This window comes from Corythoichthys intestinalis, chromosome 16 (genome assembly GCF_030265065.1).
Source record: "Corythoichthys intestinalis isolate RoL2023-P3 chromosome 16, ASM3026506v1, whole genome shotgun sequence".
Lineage (NCBI taxonomy): Eukaryota > Metazoa > Chordata > Actinopteri > Syngnathiformes > Syngnathidae > Corythoichthys > Corythoichthys intestinalis.
In genome coordinates this window covers 34122017-34146950 of record NC_080410.1, presented here as the reverse complement: position 1 = coordinate 34146950, position 24934 = coordinate 34122017, and the positions used below count along the sequence as shown (strand labels likewise).

The window sequence follows — 24934 nt, the reverse complement described above, 5'->3', positions numbered from 1 at the left end:
TATTTTTCGGACTATAAGTCGCAGTTTATTTCATAGTTTGGCTGGAGGTGTGACTTATACTCTGGAGCGACTTATTTGTGAAATTATTAACCCACATTGTTAGCACGTTCTTTATTATTGCGTTAACATACCGTCCACGGTCTCAGTTTGTTGTTTATGGGTCATGTAACACTAGCATGGCGTACATTTATAAAGCATGTTGTTCTCTATTCTATTTTTATTTCAAATTGCCTTTCAAAATGACGTGTCTGTTCTTGGTGTTGGATTTTATCCCAAAAATTCCCCCCCTCAAAATGCGAATTATAGACCGGTGCAACTTAAATATGTTTTTTTCCTTCTTGACTGCGCATTTTTTGGCTGGTGCGACTTATATCAGGTGCGACTTATGGTCCGAAAAATATGGTAATTTATTTTTTTGTTTTGTCTTTTTTAAATTTCGTGACCTCACATAGCTTATAGCCATTGACGACAATAGATGTCCAATCCATTTTAACTTGGAGGGGCTGGATGTAATTTGGATGTCTTTTCATTGTTGATTGGAGCTGTCCATTCAGCACCACAAAATAACAACGTTACACCAGTGGGGCTGTTGCAAAAGCTGTTCTCTCAACATATTCACACGGAATGACTCTGTAATATTTTTCTTTCTATTGATCTCTTTTGTTTTAACACCAAAAATTATTACATAGGTTTTTGTGTGACTAACAGGCCTCTTAAGCAATGTAGGGAAATGTATTTTTTGAACAAAGAAGACTGAAGTTAGTTGCCTTTGGCCTACTTCTGTATTCTCTCGCTTCTAATCCCTTTTCTTCATCCTTTCCACGTCGCTCGTCCTATTCTCTCCCTCTCTTTCCGTCTCTCTCCTTCCATCTTACCCTCCATTCAACCGTGCAGTGCTAGCGTGTCGTTACATGAACACACCAATCGCCTGTGCATGACTGTTGCGGAGTAGAGAGAGAAATGAGCAAGTGCAATGAAAGGTGAACGTGAGTATGTGCCAGTGAGTAATATATGATGTGATGTATGGAATTAGTTATCTAATTCCACTTGAAATGTAAGCATTTGAAATTAAATATTGAACTGTAGTATGTCATTTCATGTCATCTGTCACAAGGCTGCTTCTTATTCCAGCTACATGTTTTGACTACAGAATTCATTAAAAAAAAAAAAATCTATAGGTGAGCATAACCAGGCTCCACATATTATAAAAACCTAGCACTCCACAAGGAAAAGCTGAGCTCTTAGGTCGACTAACCAGAATCTTCTAAGTGTCTCTTGGACATGTCTTAGGAGATTGAGCTTTCCAGTTGGCAGCACCTAATCTTTGGAATAGTTTTTCCTTAGGTATCTGGACTCTGCAGACACCTTAAAAAGTATATAAGAACCATCCCACCGTTCACATTTTTTAACTTGTCTGTTTACGCTTGACTGCTGCTAAATTAATCTTCATTTAAAAAGTCAATTTATGAATAAAATTGTCGTACAATGTGTTTTGTGATATGACAATAACATGGGGCCATTCATCCAACAAGGTAGAGAAGTTGTGAATGTTTTATATCAGTGGTGTCCAAACTTTTAAACAGAAAAAGATTGGGTTTTTGAAATGTATTTGTTTCTAAGTGGTAACTACCGTATTGGCCCGAATATAAGACGGCCCTGATTATAAGACGACCCCTGTTTTTCAAGACTCAAGTTTGAAAAAAGACTTTTTATAGACCAAATTAATTTTTATACAGAAAATAATTACAGTACATCTGAAACCAATGATTATAACAAATGATTGAGTGGCATGCCTGAATAAATTGAACTGAGCTAGTTTATCGTCAATATTTTTGAAAACTTTTTTTCAATGTTAAATTAGATTTATTTTCCCCACTATTAATCTTTTCAATTTGTATATAGATGTGTGTGTTTGAGATGCTTGATTGTATGTACACTGGTACCGCAACATAGGAAGTTAATTTGTTCCAGGTGCTTGTTTGTAAGTCGAAATGATCGTATGCCAAGCAGGATTTTCTCATAAGAATACATTATACCGTATTGGCCCGAATATAAGACTGCCCTGATTATAAGACGACCTCCTCTTTTTCAAGACTCAAGTTTGAAAAAAAGACTTTTTGAACACCAAATTAATTTTTATACAGAAGATAATTACAGTACATCTGAGACAAATGATTATAACAATATATTTGAGAGAAAAAGCATGTTATTTTGCCTCATTCAAATCTTAATATCTGAAGATTTAAATATTAGGGCTGTCAAAATTATCGCGTTAATGGGTGGGATTTTTTTTTTTTTAATTAATCACGTTAAAATATTTGACGCAATTAATGCACATGCCCTGCTCAAACAGATTAAAATGACAGCACAGTGTAATGTCCACTTGTTACTTGTGTTTTTTGGTGTTTTGTCGCCCTCTGCTGGCGCTTGGGTGCGACTGATTTTTTGGGTTTCAGCACCATGAGCATTGTGTAATTATTGACATCAACAATGGCGAGCTACTAGTTTATTTTTTGTTTGAGAATTTTACAAATTTTATTAAAACGAAAACATTAAGAGGGGTTTTAATATAAAATTTCTATAACTTGTACTAACATTTATCTTTTAAGAACTATAAGTCTTTCTATCCATGTATCACTTTAACAGAATGTTAATGTTAATGCCATCTAGTTGATTTTTTTGTTATCATAAACAAATACAGTACTTATGTACAGTATGTTGTATGTATATATCTGTCTTGTGTCTTATCTTTCCATCCAAAATTAATTTACAGAAAAATATGGCATATTTTAGGGATGGTTTGAATTGCGATTAATTACGATTAATTAATTTTTAAGCAGTGATTAACTCGATTAAAAATTTTAATCGTTTGACAGCCCTATTAAATATGTAAACTAAAGTGCAATCACATTCGTAAACGAATGGCTTCTAGTTTTTGAAACATAAATAAACCAATCTATTGTGATAAAACAAAATTGTAATAGCTACATTAACCATCAAAGTGAAGTCTAACTGTAACTGTAGTCCTGAAACAAATCTGAATAAGGAAAAACATTGCAATAAAATAATGCAAACTGGTTAAACTTGAGAGTAGCTGAGATCTGTCATGACAGAACATCGCTTCAATGATATATGGCGCTATTGCCGTCGTGAATGGGTATAATGTCTAGATCGCAAATATAAGAGGACCCCCACTTTTTCAGTCTTATTTCAATGCAGAAAACACAGTCTTATATTCGGGCCAATACGGTATTTGGCTGCTATTGACGGAGTAGTCGTCCATTCCATTTTGACTCGAGTCAAATTGGATTGGACGTCTATCAATGTCAATGGCAGTTATACATGATCGCTCAATACTGAAACAAACTGCAGAACAAAGTGATAAAGTCTAGCGACGGCAAAAAAGACAAGAAAATCACAACATAGCTCAATTTGTCACACTGGATTTTTAAGTAAACATAAATTTATGTGGAATAATTTTGCAAGAATAATAATAAAGTAGAAATTCTAGTTTCCTACATTGATTTCAACATTTTGTCACGTTTTTTCTCCTTGAGCTAATGGAGAGGCACTATTTAAAGAAACACTTGGTAACTTTTCAGTTTTGGTCAATTTTAGCGACGCCAGTGGTCAAAAAAGCAGTAGAGTTTTGCCTTAAAGAATACTGTATTTCTATAAGGACCAGTGCTGAGTTTCCCATGAGCACCAGTGCACACCCGCATAGTGTCATAAAATTATGATGGTCGCCTGCAGATGGATTACAACATTTTTGTTTCCACCGGCTGAGTGAAGGATGAAAAGTAACAAGGTAATGAATCTAGTTGTTAATAAACAATAGCATAAATGGATAGCAACCGCGTGGCTTAATGTGGCTAACCCCACCACTCCGCCGAACTCATCAGCACTGACAAGTTCGGTTGGGGGGGTCGCGCCAATGTTTATTCTTGATTATCCTTTCATCCTGGTAGCCTCTCTTTGTCCTTGGACAAAACTTTTTGTCTCTGTTGCTCTGCCATTTTGCAGAATTTGCGCCAAAGCGTTAGCATCGACTTTCGTCATTATAATGAATGGGGAAAGAGAGAAGTGACGTATGCTGTTATGCAGTCAGCAAATTTGTAGCTTTTTTTTTTTGGAGCAGGGTTCCTGCTACCAGTGTTGTTGATAACGGCGTTAAACTATAATGGCGTTACTAATGACGTTATTTTTTTCAGTAGTGAGTAATCTAATTAATTACTTTTCTCGTCTTGGCAAAGCCGTTATCGTTACTGAGGATGTAAAGGCATGCGTTACTATACGTTACTACGTTGGCTGAATGACGCGAGGAAAGTCAGAGACACAGACTCACGGGGACGAGAGAGCAGAGCAGGAAGTTGTGACGCCGTTGCAAACGCGATGCTAGGTGGCTCCAATAATGCCTGACTGTAGCCGATAGCCTACAAACTACGCCCACATGACGCTACGGTACGATGGGTTAGGGTTAGATATCAAAAGGATAGAGACCCAGATGCGAAATGATAGACTTGCCGGCGTTAGTAAACAGCCGCCATCTTAAAACAGTAGACTTCTCAGGAAGGGTCTGCGGTAGAGAACCTTCCAAGAGAAGCTAAGTAACTTTTTATCTAAAATAATCCTAAATCTGCAAAATCTTGACTTGAATCTATCTTTAAATGATAAAACCGTTATAAAACTTTCACATGACGAAAGTAGACAGAAGGGAACTAATGCAATAACGGGAGCAATTTTGACAACGGTTGATTCACAACATTAAATGACTTCCAAACTTGGCAAAGGTTACTATGTTTGTTTGTTTTTTTTTGGGGGGGGGGGGGGGGGGGTGAAAAAAAACATGAAAGGTAACACCAGTTACTTTTCCAAGTAACTAATTACTCTTACATTCAGGTTACTGAGTTAGTAACGCAATTAATTACTTTTTTAAAGTAAGATCAACAACACTGCCTGCCACCCTCCTCAAAGTTAATTAGTGCCAGAAAGTGATACAGACCCCCTCAAGGATAGACTATAAAATACTACTGCTCGTCTACAAAACACTTAATGGCCTTGGACCAAAATACATGCTTGATTTGTTAGATTCCTATGAGACATCCAGACCCCTAAGGTCGTCTGGAACCGGTCTCCTGCATGTTCCAAGAACAAGTTATTATGCTCCTCACCTCTGGAACAAGTTACCTGAACGTCTGAAGTATGCTCAAACTGTTAGCTCCTTTAAATCAGGGCTAAAAACTAGAGATGTCCCCGATCGATCGGGTCAGATCACGTCATTTTCAAAGTATCGGAATTGGCAAACAAATATCGGCCATGCCTTTTTTTTAATATATCTATATATATTTTTTAATTAAATCGTTTTCTAATTGTATTTAACGTTACAGACATAATATGTTACACTCATCCAGAGTCTTTAGTTTAGGCTTAAGGTAGGGTTATCAAATTTATCCCAATAATGGCGGTAATTAATTTTTTTAAAAATGCATCACTTTAAAATATTTAACGCAATTAATGCATGCGCTGCATGACCCACTCACGCATTGTCACGCTCAATCTGTAATGGCGCCGTTTTACCTATATAGAGAGATAAAAGACAGCGTAAAATGAGTAGAGTGAATTTTGGTAGCCTTTGGAGCCTTTTTTTAATTGGCTAAAGCCTTACAATTCCTCTCCCTACGATTAGAAATATCACGGGAAGCAATGTGGGGAAGCAAGGTAGCAATTGATCTTTTTCCAATATCATTTACTGAAAGCTCAACAAATACACTACATGGCAATATTTAGTCACAATATACAAAGTCACAAGTCTTTCTATCCATGGATCACTCTCCCAAAGAATGTTAATAATGTAAATGCCATCTTGAGGATTTATTGTCATAATAAACAAATACAGTACTTATGTACTGTATGTTGAATGTATATATTCGTCCGAGTTTATTCATTTTTTTCTTAATGCATTGCCAAAACGTATATGATCGGGAAAAATTATCGGGAATGTTTGGAATTGAATCGGGAGCAAAAAAAAAGCAATCGGATCGGGAAATATGGGAATCGGCAGATACTCCAACTAAAACAATCGGGAGCAAAAAACATGATTGGAACAACCCTACTAAAAACGCTTTTGTTTAGCACTGCATATCCATAACTGTCTATATATTTCAATCTACTTGCTTTCTATTACTCTTGTGCTTATCTCCATTGCTGATTTCAATTATTATTATTATTATTAGTTTTTGTTTTATTTTTTTATTTTTATTGTATTTGTGATTAGATATGATTTTTATGTATAATTTTATTTCCTTGGTCTTGGTTTTTGCGTTGTATTGATTTAAATTTTATTTTTATGATGTTCATATGATGTAAAGCGCTTTGAATTGCCTTGTGTTGAATTGTGCTATATAAATAAATTTGCCTTGCCTTGCCTCAAGATCAGGGGTCGCGTTAACCGAATATTTTCCGTCGTTGACCGGTTTTTTAAAACGGTGACGGAAAAAACTCAAGTCCATCCGTCATTTTGACAGGTTGCAATTCACACCCCAGACCACAGGGTGGCGAGTGAGCATATTAATTAGCTATTGTCTCTCTTGATGCATGCCGTCGTTGGCCTTACTCGGAAAAATGTCAAGGCAACTGAGTGTTTGCCTGGTACGGCCAGACTGTTCTCCCTGTATTTTTCAAACACTGAGAGAAAAGTCTGGGACACAGCCTCTCGAGTAGGTACAAAATCAATCGACAAATCAGATTTGTTTATTTGCGTGACGTGTTCTTCACGAGCAACGTCATTCTTGCGCGCCGAAAGTCGTCTCTACAACAACACGGATGGCGAATGGCAGAGCCGAGAATATGCTCCAATCCGCGGTAAATTCAGTTTTAAATGAGCTAAAACACATCGACACGAGACATTGACAACAGTCTGTCTCGCACTAGCCATGTTGAATAAACTCCGTTCTCCTCGTATGTTTACTTCCGTGCGCAAGTCCCTCGTCCTGCCCTCGTCGCTTTGCTAATGGCACGTCTGCCCGTCGCTGATTGGTGCACTCCGCTGTCTGTTTGCCTCTTGTTAAGCTTGTTCGGACAGAATATTAATTAAAAATGAATGAAAACTAAATACTATTGAATATGTCATTATTATCATTTTAAAAATGTAAGTGACGGGTAAAAATAGATTATGACCGGATTTTTATGACACTGTCAGTCAAAATGACAGACAACGAAAAAGTCTAGCGCAACCTCTGCTCAAGATATATATGAGTTATCATTCAACTAGGTGACATATCACAAATCTTCTGAAAATATTTTATAAAGGTTGAAAAGTTACGTAGTGTTGCTTTAAGTGACTTGCTCCAACCAGTGTTGAAGCTGAGAGGTGCAACAGAATGTAGGCTGAATTTAAGCTTAAGCTTGTACAGGTCATAATTAATGATATTTTCATCATTTGCTAGGGGCCAATAAACCACCCAAATGGGGCATGATGTTTGAGTGGCTAGCACGTCTGTCGCACAGTTCTGAGATCAAAGGTTCAATCCCAGGCTTCGGCCTCCCTGTATGGAGTTTACATGCTCTCCCTGTGCCCGTGGTGGTTTTATCCAGATACTCTGACTTCGTCCCACAACCCATAAACACGCATAGTAGGCTGATTGAACGTTATAAACACTCCATAGGCATGAGTGGTATTGCACCCCTGCGGCTTTCGTGAGGAAAAGCGGTTCTGGAGATGACAATTCAAATGTGCTAGCTGGCACATTTACATTAAGATGAAAAGGTTCTCCAGTTGTAGGAAAATAAAGCAAAATATTGAATCTAAAGACAATGATAAAATTAATAAATAAGCCAATCCGTATGTTGTTAAAAGAGGCACTGTAATTAAACCTATTGCTGACCTTTCAACCATTCTCTAAAATAATATGAAATTGTAGCTTTTCTACTTAACTCATGTATTTTTTTCTTCATGTATTATTTTTGAAACCCAGAATGTCCTGAGAAAAGATCTTGTTATGAGCAGGCTTGAAATTAACATACCAGTGGCGGAACACATGTGAACAGGGCCCGGGTGCAATGAGCATAAATTGGAACCCTGGAGTGGACCATCCAAGGGGGTGGCGGAGGTGCTGGTGGAAATTTTTTTGCGGGCCCCACCAGAGAACCGGCCAAGTGGCTGGCAGAGATATTTTAACACTTAAACACTACATTACAGCTCCGCGCATCATCTTAACTCTCTGTTTGACCCACCTCTCACCCAATCACCCCAATTTTATGCCCACAAACCGGGTCCCTTAGTATGGAACCCCAAAAAGGTCCAAATTGACTAAATAAAAACATGAATAAATGAAATACATGAATACAATTTTGATAAATAACAGACAAATTGTGTATTATGGCCCTCAAATTATAAAATAAGGTCATATTACGATGAAAAAGATTTTTCCAAGATAAAGACATACTTTGTGAAAAACGCTTTTTATTTCATAATGCCTTTTTCCACAATAGCCATTTTATTTCATAATGCTGTTTTTCAGCACAATGAGATTTTACAAGATAAAAAGCGTTTTTTCACAAAGTATTTCTTTATTTTACAATGTCTTTCTCCACAATGGCCATTTTATTTCATAATGTATGGGCGGAGTCAATTAAGTGATTGGCTGGATCATTGAGTCTGTCAGCTGCGTTAGCATTTGGTACCGCCAATGAACTGTTAGGTAAACTTTCAGAAAGCATCTCGTCAAACCCATAGGCCTTTGATTACTATTAGGGTTGGGCATCGAGCATCGATGGGAAACAGTTCTATCACTCCATTGCTCCCGGAATCGTTCGAATTTTTAAATTTCGATTCCATGTTTCAATGCCATGACCGCTGAGCGGAAAACAATGCTCAAGTTCATAGACTTATATTTCTATTCAAGTTAACCCTTTAACACCTAAGCCTATTTTGGCCGAATTTGCATGGATTTGATGTTGCCTTTATATTTCAAAGAAAAAATTGATGTGCCATTGACAACCAAACATGCTCGACCAACCGTTTTGAAGCATGATAATATTTATTCAACTTGTTAGGATAAACACTCAATAGAAAAAAATAAGATTGAATAGTTTTATGTTTGACAATTCAACACAAACAGCAGGTATGGTCATAGGAGTTTTTGGCCTTTACACATACTATGGTCAAAACAGGTTATATACTGTGCAAAATAGTGAGAGAAAAAAATTATATATATCATCTAACACAAAAAGGGTTTGGAGGATATCTCTTTGTGAAGTTAGGTGTTGTACCCATCACCTTATCAAAAGTATATACCTACATGCAAGCAAGCTTCTCGAACACACATCTACATAAAAATTGATTATGAAGATTGTAGTAAAGAAAAAATATATTTAACTTTGGAAAAAAGTATTTTAAGAAATATTGACAAGTACTTCAGTTCAATTCAAATTTTTCAGGCATGCGACACAATAAAGGTTTTTTTTTTTTTTTTTGGCGCACTCAATAAAGCTTCTTCTTGAACAGGTCACGGAGCTGCGTCACACACAACGTCACACAGCCTACTCTTTCGCCGTTTGCCACTTTGCGCGCTGCTGTCACTTCTACTCGCCGAGACGCCGACTCATCGAAACAACGACAAATACGGCTCATCTTCTTCCTTGAGTTAATGAAATAATGCATTAGCTTGCACTAAATGTAGTTTTAGATTCATTCTGCATGTTTCAAAGTCGCTGGCTCAAACCAAACGGCCGTTGCTTGCTTCGCATGCCACCCTTTCAGTAGTTGGCGCCTCGCTCGGAAATTTAATAAAAAGGATCACATTCGGTTCGTCCTTCTTGACAACACAACGGCCCTTGGGATATGTAGTCTTTTGTGCTGCTTTCGGTTTTGAAAAAGGACAAGAAATGATGGAAATGTGGAGATGGATACATGGTCCATGCAGCGTTTTAATGCATATTTATGAGTGCAATAAAACTATAAAACTCAAATGACATTATCTCCCGTTTTTCTTGGCTGATTGACTTCAAATAAAAACTAGTGTGGACAGCAACTTCCGCACTTTCAAACGAGACCAACCAGCGGCACGTGGGTGACGTAATTACAGCGTGACGAAGCTTCAAAGACGATATGCGTAAACGCGTTGCTGCCGACACGTTCGGTGTTAAAGGGTTAAAATTAGCCCCGTGAGAAGTTCATATAATTAAAAAAAATCTTCGAAAAGTTAAGACTTTAATATAAACCATGCAATTTTTTTTAACCCTGCCTTTTTTTTACCCTGCCTCTTAAAAGAATCGGACTCAAAAATCGTTCGGAACCGGAATCGAAACCGGAATTGTTCATTTTCAAACGATGCCCAACCCTAATTACTTTATCACACCGATTCGCAATTTCTCTGAGTAACTCTAAAAGTGACCCGGTTGCACCTCCAGCACCCTCTTAAGTTCCGCCGCTGGAACATACAGTAAAGTATGTTTTGCAGATGCAGCTGAATATCATTACAATAGTGTTCAACATATGTGTTCAAAGTAAAATGACAATTGCTTCATTGTGACTGTATGAACAAAGTATATATAAGGGCATGGCTTTCACACTGTGTGGCATGGAGGATGATATGATCAGTCTGAGCCACAGTTTATATCAAACCTTTTACCTACTACTGCTCCTTCCATTACCTCTACCACAAAATCTAATCTCACACACGCGCGCACCCGTGCACGTACACCAACACCCACACATACACGCAATGCTCAACTGGCCAAAGCAGATTGCAACACAGTCAACCCAACATTTTTGTTTCTTTCCTCAAAGCTTGTGTTGATAAGGCAAAAAGGGATCGGTATAAATAATATTCTAGAGAGCATCTCCTGGGCCTGCTCTATATGCAAATATTTAACTAGACACACACAATTTAATATTCAATGTTACCTATATTTTCTGAAGCTGGAAACAAAAATCAATAAATCTGCTTTATAATGTATCTCCCGATGTTTCCTTGTGTAAAAAAAAAAAAAACAATAATTTTATTTTAAGCAATTTCATCTTCCTGAGTCCAGAAGAAAGCATACAGCCCTGGTTATTATTCCTTACTTTTAACGCTCCACTGCAATTCCAGTGTGGCATGATACTATATGACAGAAGAGGCGTTGTATGTTGCCGTTCTTTAATCTGGTGCCAGTAAAACGTCATTTTGAGCAAACATTTATTCAGTGAGGTTTTAAGGCTTGTCCAGAAATAATACACAACAGTAAGCATTTACTGTATAAATTTAATGACTATGAATTGTGCAATTTAACTCTTTTAGGGACAGTAGTCAGTACAGTGGGTATCTATTCAAATGCTGCCATTAGCCTAACTCATTTACTGGCAGTATACTGTATGTGACAGTATATGTTGTGGTAGGTAGTAAAAGAGGGAATTTGATATTGAAAACACCTGTTGACGGCAATAGACGTCTAATCATTTCAACTGGGAAGGGCTGAAAGCAATTCAGTTTAAATGGATTGGACGTCTATTGCTGTCGATGGCGGCGGAGGAGTTAAGCTACAGTAATTTTCACACTATAAGCCGCCACCTACCAAATTTGACACGAAAATGACATTTGTTCAGGTATAAGCCGCACTGCACGATAAGCTCTAGCTGTTCTCACTATATTATGTGATATTTACACCAAAAGATATTAACTGGTAAAACTATATTATTTATTTATATTTATTTGACGTCACAGGACTGTCATAAGCCCAAATGAAACACCATGAAGGTTTGAACCAATTGGCTGCAAAGCTTCATTGCTTCAAGAAGATTCACTGCCCCCTTAGCGGAGACAGTCAACCTCTGCTGCCACCTGCTGTCAACGCTGTTGTTTTCCAACATGCCTCCTAGCATGCGTTGCAGCGCTACAGATGTAAATAACGATCAAAACTCATGTTCTGTGCTAATTATTTCTTCAGTTATTGTTCCAGTTGTTTCATTAGATGCTAGTTATTATATTTGGTAAAATTTTTGAGACTGGCGCCATAAGGCTGTCATTAGACTATCATAATTATGACATACACTGTCATGAGCATTAATGAATACTTATAACAGATGTTATTTAGTGCTACTATATAATTTGCCGGATGACACTTAATGACTTCTGTCATTAGATTTCATCAATGCCCATGATAATGCCATGTCATAATTATGACGGTCTTACGACGCCTCCGTCAAATAAAGTGTTACCTATTAACCCAAATAAATCAACAAATAAGCCGTGCTGGACTGTAAGCCGCAGGATTCAAAATGAAGGGAAAAAGTAGTAGAGATGTCCCGATCCGATATTTGGATCGGATCGGACGCCAATATGGGCAAAAAAATGTGCATCGGTATCGGATCGGCCGACACGGAAAAATTCCGATCCAGACTTCCGATCCAGTTTTTTTTTTTTAAAGTCCCGTCCGGGTTTTACAGCGCACCGACTTACATAATCCATTCCAGTTTTTGCTTCGGTTTCCCTAAAATCCGCTCCGTATTTTACGGCACACCTTCAACACACTACATTACCGTCTCCCAATTTACCGAGAGACTTTATCGGTAAAAATGTCAGCTGTGTGGGATCATTTCACCTTAAAGGGCGACAAAGACGAAGAGGCAGAGTGCAACATATGCCACAATAAAGTCAAGCGTGGTGGTAAAGCTGTAAGAAGTTTTAATACAACCAACCTAATCAAGCATTTAGCGAAATACCACCACAAACAATATAAGGTGTATGTTGAGAAAACCGAAGACAAAAAGAAAGGTCCTACACAGCTAACACTGGCAGAAACTTTTGCTATGCGTGACAAACTGGCACCCGACAGTCCAAAAGCCCAGGGAATAACAAGAGTCATGGCCGAAGAATTCATCCTGGATGACGAGCCATTATCTCTCGTGAGTAAAGACGCACCATCCAACACTTATAACCACGGTACAGCATGCCCAGCAGTCATTACATCCTTGAGTGATTCGGCCGTTGAAGATTCGAGAACGATTCACAAACATCCAAATTCCGATATTGAAATATGTCAAGTATAGTGAAACTAATACACAGCGCGGTCTTCGGGACACAATGAGAAACGGACCGCATTGCGTCCCGAGAGTAAACATCATGCTTGTTATAGACCCGGGTAATGCCAATGCTCAACTCAACGGCTTTAGATCAACTCATGCCGCTGAATAAAAAACACAAGAATAACTGACTGCTGCTGACAGACGCTACAAACTACGTCAACATCGTTTTACTGTAGATAATAGATATCATATGTATATAGAACTAGATGCAAGATGACAGACTGGACGGCGTTAGCAACACTGAAGTATGGAAAACTAAACGGCCGCCATCTTAAAGCAGGAGACTTCCCTAGTAGGCTGTTGTGAACCTTCCAAGCGAACCTAATTAACTTTTAATCTAAAATACTCCTAAATTGGCAAAATCATGACTTGAATCTATCTTCAAAACAGTTTTAAAACTTTCACATGTCAAAAGTAGACAGAAGGGAAATTATGGAATAAGGGGAGCAATTTTAACAACTTTAACAGTTGATTCGCAAAATTAAATGAATTGAATGTAGTTTAAAGCTGCTGATACAGAATTGGGACTTGAGTATTTTATTTACTGTTTTAAAATGTTAACTTGATACTGAAATAGTCGTTTATTTAAACCTGAAAGGCTTTTTATACAATTTTTGTAACTAATGCACGAAACATTAAAAGCATCTAATACATTTGGGGGGGGTTGTGGGATTTTCCACTGAGGTTGTTTGTGTGGTTTGCTTTTTTAAGACAGTTTTTCAATAATATTAGCACATTTTACTGACTGACTATGCCATTTCTCTTTATTATTTATAATGTTTTGTGTTTGTCATTGAATAAACAGGTCAGTTTCTTGTTACCAACAGTTGTGTGTTATTCAAACTCACCTAATTCAGCTCGCTAGTTGTTATCAAGAGTACTAAAACTCTTTTCAACATGAGTCTGACAACTAAGTAAGGAGGCTAAATAACTTTAAACTTTAACACATACTCAGATAGGCCGGTATCGGTATCGGCCAGTATCGGTATCGGATCGGAAGTGCAAAACAATCTCGGTATCGGATCGGAAGTGCAAAAACCTGGATCGGGACATCACTAAAAAGTAGCAGCTTATACTCCGAAAATTACGGTATGTGAAATCACAGGAGATTCATAAAACAAAACAAAACAAAAAAATCTATAAAATTCCAAGAGCAAAATACACACAGGTAAATCTTCTTCTTCTTTTTTTTTTCCATCTATTAACAATGGGTTCTAATTTTTGTTGTTGTTGAAATTTTAATATTTTTATGTTTATTTGATTCTATTTAGAATTATTGATTTATATTACTTATGCCTTTTTAATGTGTTTTTATCATTCTTTTTTTTAAAAACTTATTACTATTTATATCTGCTTCTTCTTCTATAATGGTTTATATTGTTAAAATACAGCCCCCCCACACACAAAAATCTGCCTTGCTCTGATCACATATTTTGCACCCGAGATTAACTTCGAGTCACATTATTTTGAGGATCTGCCGGTACCAAGTACCAATCCAATAGCAGGCAATTTAATAATTTATTACAAAACATTTTTTAAAATAAAATTCTTCTGACAACATCCTAGTCCATCTCATTTGTTTCTTTGTAGCCATTAAAAGAATCTTAAAAACACAATCTTTTCCCACCTAATTCGATCTCCTAAAAATGTTGCGCAGCACAAAACATACATTTATTTTTTATTTCTTTTATTACTTTTGACGATATCCTTCTACATCTTAGGCTAGGTTCAGACCACAGGTCTTAATGCACAAATCTGATTTTTTTGTGTGTTTTTCAAGTCAAGAAAAGTCAAATCCAATCTAGATCACTTTTGTACGTGGTTAAAATCCGATTTGGGCCACATTTTTCCAGAATGCGGCGGTGGTCTAAACTTTCAAGTCTCCCAAATCGGAATTCATGCAGCAATTACGTCAGCAAGAGCGAGAGAAGCAGCTAGGATGGCAGCAATGGATGTGCATTAATGTTAGCAGGCTTGACCACAGTCATAAGAAAAAAAAAAAAAAAAAAAAAAAAGGATAAGCCTGAGAATGCTCGGTTTTCTTTCTGTGCACCAAATGAGCAACATTTAAATGCTCACATAGCCGCGTTGGGGCAAACTTTATATGTGTGCATCATGCGTGTACAGTTCGTGCGTGTGTTTTATCAATCCATATAAATTTAGAAAATAAGGGGATTATTTATGTCTGATATTTGTCTCCTCTTTTTGGAAATCAAAATATGATCACCCTAGAATGACGTAGAGCCAGCATGTGCGGTCATTTGTTTTGATGCTTCTGCACATGCGGGTCAGTTTGCTCAGCGCATGTTGGGCTGCAAATTTAGTGCGCATGTCTAATACTTGAACAGGCTCAATGGACAAAGGCAGTCTGAACAGGAACAGCAAAAAACTAGTATGACAAAAAAAAAAAAAAAAATCGGAATTATGCATTAAAACATGTGATATGAACCTAGTCTTAGTTTGTTACTGTGTAGCCCCTAAATTAAAAAAAAAAAAATCTTAAAAAAAAAAAAAAAAACGAACTTTTTCACACGATTCCAATCTTCTAAAAATGAACTGGTTGTCCGATCATATGACGGGATCAGTGACATCTGTACAAAAAATATATCCTTTTAATCAATATTTTTAAAGTTTTCATTGCCCATTGAAAAATAGGTGCAGGCAACACTAATGCTAAAATTGAATGTCGAATGGGGCTGCAAAATATTGTCTCGTGGTCCGCCATTGGCCCCTAGGCCATAGTTTTGAGACCATTGTCCTATATGAATGTGATACAAACATTTAAGAAATAAAATGTTATTCATGCAAGAAATGGTTAATACGATTTCTCAACAAGTGTGTTTTTTTGTGTGTGTGATGCCTGTGCAAGGGCCTTGAATTACTATTAATTTTGGCCACTATGCTAATTTCATAAAACAGTACTGAAGCCAAAATCTCTCATTTTGAAGAGTGGCGCATGCAGACTCTCTTGCATGGACTAATGAAGATTCAAAGTAAAATAGCTTCTGTGGTTATATAAATAGAACATGTTTTGTATAAAAATAGAAACAATAAAATGAAACTGCCAGGTCTTGTTAGAAGCAGGATGAAATATGTCCAAAGTAGAAAGACAAAAAAAAAAAAAAAATAGCCAGACTAGGTAGAGATGGACAGACCCCAACACTATTAAGTGGCGGCAAAAGACACATACACATTAATCTATTTGCGTACAAAGGCATCACTTTTAGTCATTGCTATGATAAAGGTTATTTCATAAAGTTGCATTTTGAACTAAGCTTAATCCATGCTTGCAGGTAAAAACAATATTTCAACAGATGTAAGCATTGAAAAAGAATAAAAATCAAATAGAACATAAGTCATTAACCCTTTCTGGGACAGTGGACATCTATTCAAAAGTTATCATCAGCTTAAGTCATTCACTTCCAGCCCATGTCACAGAGTATCAGTAGTTGTAGTTAGTAAAAGAGGGGAATTGATATTGAAAACACCATTGAATAATTGCTTCTAGGTCCTCCCAGTTAAAATAGATTGGACATCTATTACTGTCAATGGCGGCCAAAGAGGTAAGCTAGACATAGACACACACACTGGAGGCTACACACAAGCTTACCACTACTGTATATAGTGTAAATGTTCCAAGAACCATATTGCATTCAGATACGCATATATGAATATGCCTGATGAATATTCACACATAAGCATGTGTGCAAGAAACGCTGTGGCAAAATATGCCAAGACATTAGCACAAATTGAAATAAGTATGAAAGTATGCTGTATAAAAACAAATGCTTTGGCGCTCAGACACAGCCACTGCAACATGGGATGAAAGGGCTGGATGAAAGAATGGGACTAATAACATAAAGTTACTTAATAACAAATTGGGAGATTGCAGAAGCCATTTTCTCTCTGAACACCATCCACTAAAATATTCCTCTACTTCAGGCCAAGCTCAGCCACAAATATCTGCTTCACAAATGTAGCTGGGTAAGAAAAACTCATTGCATTTCAAACCAACTCATTTTGGCGATATGACGACAAAATGCTATATTCATAGAAAGGAGCATATAGTGTGTTGATGCCACTACAGAAAATTTTCATATGTTCTGAGACTGTTACACTTGTAAAACCCTGCAACATCCACAGCAGGTAGTCTCCGGGTTACGACGCACCTGACTAACGTCATTTCGACTTTTTAAGACACCGAGTATCAAGTTTTTTTTTTTTTTTTTTTTTTTTAATAATGTGACTTTTGGTTTGTGATGCATGCTTTTATTTTGGCGCAGGAACTGTAGAGCAGGTAGTACTTCTGCACGCGAGTAAGAGCGCATGTACAAACAAAGAAGTATTTGCGCACACGAAGAAGAGCGCAGCCCAGTGATACACGGGAAGAAGCTGCAAGCCTGCGTGCACAATTGTTGCTTGTGAAGCCTCCAAAGAGGCAACACCTATACACTCACCGGCCACTTTATTAGGTACACCTGTCCAACTGCTCGTTAACACTTAATTTCTAATCAGCCAATCACATGGCGGCAACTCAGTGCATTTAGGCACGTAGACATGGTTTAAGACAATCTCCTGCAGTTCAAACCGAGCATCAGTATGGGGAAGAAAGGTGATTTGAGTGACTTTGAACGTGGCATGGTTGTTGGTGCCAGAAGGGCTGGTCTGAGTATTTCAGAAACTGCTGATCTACTGGGATTTTCACACACAACCATCTAAGGTTTACAGAGACTGGTCCGAAAAAGAAAAAATATCCAGTAAGCTGCAGTTCTGTGGGCGGAAATGCCTTGTTGATGCCAGAGGTCAGAGGAGAATGGCCAGACTGGTTCGAGCTGATAGAAAGGCAACAGTGACTCAAATAACCACCCGTTACAACCAAGGTAGGCAGAAGAGCATCTCTGAACGCACAGTACGTTGAGCAGCAGAAGACCACGCCGGGTGCCACTCCTTTCAGCTAAGAACAGGAAACTAAGGCTACAATTTGCACAAGCTCATCGAAATTGGACAATAGAAGATTGGAAAAACGTTGCCTGGTCTGATGAGTCTCGATTTCTGCTGCGACATTCGGATGGTAGGGTCAGAATTTGGCGTCAACAACATGAAAGCATGGATCCATCCTGCTTTGTATCAACGGTTCAGGCTGGTGGTGTAATGGTGTGGGGAATATTTTCTTGGCACTCTTTGGGCCCCTTGGTACCAATTGAGCATCGTTGGAACGCCACAGCCTACCTGTGTATTGTTGCTGACCGTGTCCATCCCTTTATGACCACAATGTACCCAACTTCTGATGGCTACTTTCAGCACGATAATGTGCCATGTCATAAAGCTGGAATCATCTCAGACTGGTTTCTTGAACATGACAATGAGTTCACTGTACTCAAATGGCCTCGACAGTCACCAGATCTCAATCCAATAGAGCATCTTTGGGATGTGGTGGAACGGGAGATTCGCATCATGGATGTGCAGCCGACAAATCTGCACAAACTGTGTGATGCCATCATGTCAATATGGACCAAACTCTCTGAGGAATGCTTCCAGCACCTTGTTGAATCTATGCCACAAAGAATTGAGGCAGTTCTGAAGGCAAAAGGGGGTCCAACCCGTTACAAGCATGGTGTACCTAATAAAGTGGCCACTAAGTGTATATAACACCTTTTGTACTGTTTATAGTGCTTTTTCAATTGTGGTTGAATACTTGGGCCGAGTTGATGTCATAGTTTTCGATGATGTACGGACGATAACTTATACATGCTAATCGTTTTTGTGGATACTTATTGCTGTATCAGCAGCTAGTTATAAACACACATTTGAATTGCTGCCATAGGAGACTAAACTGACTAAATTAAAATTTTAATTTCATTTTTATTTTAGTTTCATTCTGCAAGTGTTGATATCATGAGCAGCTGACTAAAGTCAGCAAATCACACCGTCACAAATCACACAACATCTGACATCATCATTTCGGAGCTTAGCTCACTGTCTAGCTAGGACTTAGCTCCAACATCTTGGTGAGGACAGTACAATTATGTATAATACATGTTTTTGGATTGTTATTTTGACATTTAGGGGTATTTGGGGGTACTTAAAGGTTGAATGGCATACCGCACGCAGGCTATTTTTAGATCGTGACGTCGCATCGTAAAGCGGAAGTAAAGCCGAAGTGGGACATTGTAGAATTGTAATTTTTCAAAAACGAACATGCCGATCACGCATGGCTTTTTTGGAACTTGTAGAAACGACTCTAGACATTATGACACATGAAGGATGTTTTCTTCATATGTTTTCCGGAAACTAAAAACTCGGGAGGAAAAAATGTGAAGACCGAATCAACTTGCGCGGACTTTAACACCAGCTCGGTGAATCCACTCACATTTCATATGCAGTAAACATTATGTTGGGTTGACATGGTTTTCAGAGGACAAAGAGGTAAGCCATTTATATATTTTTAACTTATTTCTTTAGCGTACCGTTGTGCCGTACTGCTTCTGTCTGACAATGAATGACCTGAAAAGAATTACAATGGTATCTGACTGCCACTGTTACCGTTTCTGTTATTAAAAAAAAAAAAAAAAAAACTTTAGTAAGGGGGAAGTGTAAAAAAATTATAGGATTAAGATGTGTTATCAATGAAAAAATTAAAAGTGTTCATTGGCTGTCACTGAGTAGCATTTGCGATCGCTACACAAAGCTAACTAAATTACCCCCAAGAACGGTAAGAGACGTAGGACAACCAGTGGATATATAAGACAGGGCTGATGGTAAAGGATAGCTTGTTGAAACAGGAGAATGTCATTGTCAGTCGCGTCGATAAAAAAGCTAAAGCTATGCTTAGGTCGGCTCGTTTTTTTTGTCTTTTTCAGCCTTCGACACTAAAGCCATCTCTTTAACTGAACATTTTTATGTTCTTCCACATCTTTGCCAGTCAATTTGGCACCAGGCACATCATTTTCGGAGAGAATTGATAGGTTTAGCTCTCTAAACATCTCCTTCCTACACAATTTCCATTCATTTCCTATTAGGGACAAACGGTGGCTTGTCCCTACTTAGCAACAGTAGCTAATGTCATGAATATTAATGAGCGGAAGTGACGTGTTGCTTGCGGTACGCCATTCTGACTTATGCGGAAATGCAGGTAACGTAGACAGCACAGGATCGGAGCACATTCGTAAACCGTAACTCCAACTGGCTGGTGGAACAGACAAACGATTCACTTAGGGTAAAATCTTTTTGCAGGATTTTTGTCAATTCTGATATTTTCGTGTAGCTGTTTATATTGCACAAACATACGCGACACACAGCGTGATAAGAACGCTTCCGTTATGTCACACGCATGTGCACTGAGACATATCACATGTTGCAGTGTTTACAGTCGTAAATAAAGTACCTTTGAGAGGTCTGGGCCATCGTGCTTTTGTGGCAATTTCTGAGGATTTGATGCTGTTGAAGCTAACATTTCTTTAGCTTGCTAGCTTCAAGTACAGTAGCAAGAACAGATATGTTTTGCGCCTTTATTCATTTTTTTTTAGATTTAGTTGGATTAGCACAATGAGGAAAATAAACACAAAAAAATAAAAAACAGACTGCGCAGGAGAGAAGAACAAGGCTTATAAGAGCAGCTCCCCCAAAATCATTAACATCAAAAAGGCATTAGCACAAGAGTCAGGTACACAAATACCGCACAATTAATTTCATTTAATATACATATTTCTACATTTTTATGATTACTATTTAAATAATTGATTTTCCCCAAAAATTGGATCCTTCAATTAAACTATGTGCGGGCATTACTAATAAAACAAATGGATGTCATACTAACAAAATATTCTCCCTGTGGAATGTGGATCGGAAGTTTGTGTCCGGTCCTATATGAATGTAGTAAAAACAATTAACAAAAACAAATCCTAATTGGTACATGAAAGCGTTAGGGCAGACGTGTCCAAAGTCCGGCCCGGGGGCCAAATGCGGCCCGTGGTCAAATTTCATCCGGCCCCCAGCCTCTGTCATAAAATCAATAACGTCTGGCCCGCACACAGACTTAATAAATTGGTCAGCAGTACTGCTACCAGCATATGAAGTAGCTTACACGCTAAATGCTGCTCCTCATTTACCCACTAAAAGGAAGCAGCACTGTAAGCAACATTACCCCGTGTGACTCTTTACTCCCAATTTTCTAAAATGGCGACAGTCAACAAAAAAAAAGAAAGTTGACTGCGACGACCGACGCTTCAAGGATAGGGGGAAATTGGACTACTTCTTCACTAAAATACGCAACGACTGTGTCTGCCTCATTTGCAAAGAGACGGTCGCTATTTTTAAAGAGTTCAATGTGAGGCGATACTACCAAACAAGACACGTTGACATGTACGACAAGATTACAGGGAAGATACGGAGCGAGAAATTGAAGCAACTTGAAGCTAGTTTAATTTTACAGCAGCAGTATTTCGCAAGAGGCCGAGAGTCAAAAGAGAATGCCTCAAAAGCTAGTTGCGAGATTGTCGAAATTATTAATTTTTAAATAAATTAGTGCTGCAGCTATCGATTATTTTAGTAGTTGATCAATCGATGAACTAGTTAGTTCGAATAATTGAGTAATCGGATAAGGAACATGAAAAATTAAAATAACTGAGTTGAGCCTCAAACGGTATGAAAAATAAAAAGGATCAACAAAAGAACAATGGCTAACTTACATAGCAAAAGTCTGCTAGCTTAAATGTTATAAAATGCTAATGCTTTTTTTGTTACAATGCTCTTGACAAATGGTTCAGACACATATTCCCACAAAAAAAAAAAAAAAAAAAAAACAACTGATAAATATACCAATAAGCTAAATTACGAATGCATTAAAAAAAAAAACATTAGCTCAAACAAAAACTTGGCTTATGCTGGTCTTAACATGGAGCAGCTGGATTCAGCCATGTGAAATGAGGCAGACTGGAGGGCAGTGTATCACTTTAATTAAATGAATACTCGAAGCAGCAAAATTTAATTCAAATCTTTTTTCTTTAATCGAATACTCGAGTTAATCGATTAATCGTTTCAGCAGTAAAAAAAATAATAAAGCAAATGTGAAGCACAGAATGGCTTGCTAAAATTTGCTTAAATATATTGTTCTACGTAAGGACGTCAGCCAAGGTTGGCCCCCCCACATTTTTACCACACCAAATCTGGCCCCCTTTGCAAAAGGTTTGGACACCCCTGTGTTAGGGTGTAACCTGGCTTTCGCCCGAAAACATCTGGGATAGGCTCCAGCAGCCCGCAACCCTGACAAGGATAAGTAGTGTTGAAAATGCATGGGTATTTTAAAATAAGTCCCAGTAGATGGCCCTGTACCGTGACAGTGCTGCATCTTTTGTGTTGGAGCAATGATTCACTTCTAGTCCCAAAAATGTAAACAACAACTGTGTATGGTTGTCTTTATGCATTCTCTTGAATACTGCATAACAAGCAGGCGCCATAAAGCACCAACATTATATCTAATAATAAGCAGTTAATATGCAAAGTTTATTTATTTCAAATAATTTGTTTTTGAAGGTAAAACTTGTTATGACTTCACCATGCACAGTTTTCAAGCCCACAGGTCACAGTGACGACGGGGTGCACAAATGACATGAACGATCGGGGTGGAAAGTGATTTCCTAGTGTCCATTTTACTGTGCACGTCTTCCAGGCCAATTTCACATCATTTTTTCCTAAGGAAAAGAATCCTCAGAACAAGCGCTCATCCAACATCCACTGAGCTGCCCAAACAAGCCAACATAAAGATGACGTATTTACTGTATGTTTTTTTAAGATTCAAAAACATCTGCTTAATGGTGCAAAAATGTCAGCAGTGTACACACTTAAAATGTCCATTTGCTTGGTGCAGTCTCGTTCCGGTCTAGTGTAGCGCTGTGCACAAAAATAGGGCCTGTACAGTTTTGTAACGGTTAATATACTTATACGCAGATCATCTTAATGCTTATTTTCTAATGTATCGTGGTTTTTTTTTTCTTTCTTCTAATTCAACTTTAAACTGCCAGTCAGTTACAGGCCACACACAGAGACAGATATCCACTGGCAATCACAATCACACTGGCGCAAAGGAAGCCTATTTGGTGTATTAAACATAAATTAAAAAAAAAAAAAAATAGTTTTGGCCTTATTTTGCATCACCAAAATAATCAATTACATTTTGCGTCTTGTAATATTACAATAGTCACACATTGTATTTAGACTACTAATGTACTCGCTTGAGTGAAATGATAATGAACACACACACGCACACAAACACAAGGCTCATGACGATACGCTTCAGTTTTTATTGTAAATATACACTTTTGTCAAAAGTGGATCGGAATGGATCTGTTGTCATCTGCGATTAGTAAAATTGAAAAATAAGATCAGTTTTAAACAAAAATGAAAGAAAATTAATTTTCAAAGACAACAAAAATCACCAGTAACAACACAAATAAACAACATTAATTATAGTGGATTATTATCAAAGTACAAAACAATATGTAATCAAACACTACATATCTACAGCCTCGAACTATTTCTCATCTTGAATCACAGCCCTGATTCATATCATACTTTTACTCAAATGCAACTTCTAACGGTTCAAACACTGACTGAAATCTGAATTTTTGTGATTAAACAACAAATCGGCTATGAACATTGTGATTTTAGAAATTGGTCTGGTTATCAGTAACACCAACCATTTGCTTTCATTCCTGAAATCTACCCAGTAAGTAAATAAGCATATTTATTTCTAGGAAAAAAATCCACAAAAACTCCAACAGAAGGTGTAAACTCTCTACTTTGTTTGTCAATAGTATAATAGTCAAACAAAAAATGCTGGCCATAGTTTATCACAATACAAAGCATCACTTTCTTAACACTACAGTACTGTATTTTCTCTAATCTATTATTTAATAATCAATAAAACACATTCATTTTTTATCTCATCCATTCTAATTCTGATGTACAAAAACAACAGAGAGCAGCACGCGTATTATACACACACTCACCTGCTGTAAATACATAAAGGTGAGGGCGGCGCAGGACAGCTGAGGACAGGCATCCACATTGGGTAACGCCACACATGTTCCTCCAGGATGCTGCATGGTCCCTCCTCAAGATGAACACAACCCCCTCAACCCAAACACACACAAAGCCTAATCTCAACAACAAGGAAAGGGGAGTGTGAAGAGTGAATAAAGAAACAAGAGAAAAGAAAACCTAATGATTTTAGGGAGTGAACTGAAAGATGAAGCTTCAAGGGAAGCAGCAGACAGTCCCATACGGTGGAGTACCAAGTGCTTTCTGCTCACAAGAAGGCGGGATGAGTGCTTGTGGAGAGAGAAAGAGAGAGAGAGGGAGAGAGAGACAGAGAGAACACACTGTATCGCAGTGTATGTGACGGTGTGAGGTGCAATGTGAGTCTTAACTGCGTGTGTGTGCACATGTGTGTATATGCAGGCGTGTCTGTGCGCTCACACGCAAAACAGAGAGAGAGAGACAGAGAAAGCGAGAGAGTGAGGCAGCAGTCAATGTGACTGCGACTGCTGAAGCGTAAGGGAGCCATAACATAGTGTGAGTGTGTGCGTGAATAGTTGTGTGAGTGTGTTGGCGAACGTACTGTCCGTGTCAGGGAGTTCAGTTGTGTGCATTTGTTGCTGCAAAAAAAATGCTGATATTTCTTTCATTCTTTTGATGAATTGAAGTTCTGTGACATGTTACTGGAGGCGATCAAGCATGCTGACTGCAGCCCTGGCTCAAGCCCCGCTTTTGCTCTTGCACATTTGCGTCCAGGCAAAAGTTTTTTTTTTGGAAAGGTTTCAGTCTGCAAAAGTAAAGGAGGAAATTTGAAGAAAACAGATTTAGATTTTG

The 24934-nt window shown here is 37.9% G+C and overlaps 1 protein-coding gene across 6 annotated transcripts in view; it reads right to left on the bottom strand.

Moving 5' to 3' along the window:
* Positions 1-24934, bottom strand: part of rbfox1 (RNA binding fox-1 homolog 1) — a 286556-nt gene that overhangs the window by 151633 nt on the left and 109989 nt on the right. For 5 of the 6 annotated variants that reach the window (XR_009067305.1, XR_009067306.1, XM_057860873.1 and 2 more), the window contains exon 1: positions 24073-24372. The exons of the other annotated variant lie outside the window; for it this stretch is intronic. Coding sequence is in view for 3 of the 5 variants with exons in the window: in XM_057860873.1 (XP_057716856.1) it covers positions 24073-24168 (96 nt within the window). In the remaining 2 variants the exon portion in view is untranslated. Of the gene's footprint in view, positions 1-24072; positions 24373-24934 lie in introns of those variants that run through there. 6 annotated transcript variants of the gene reach the window in all.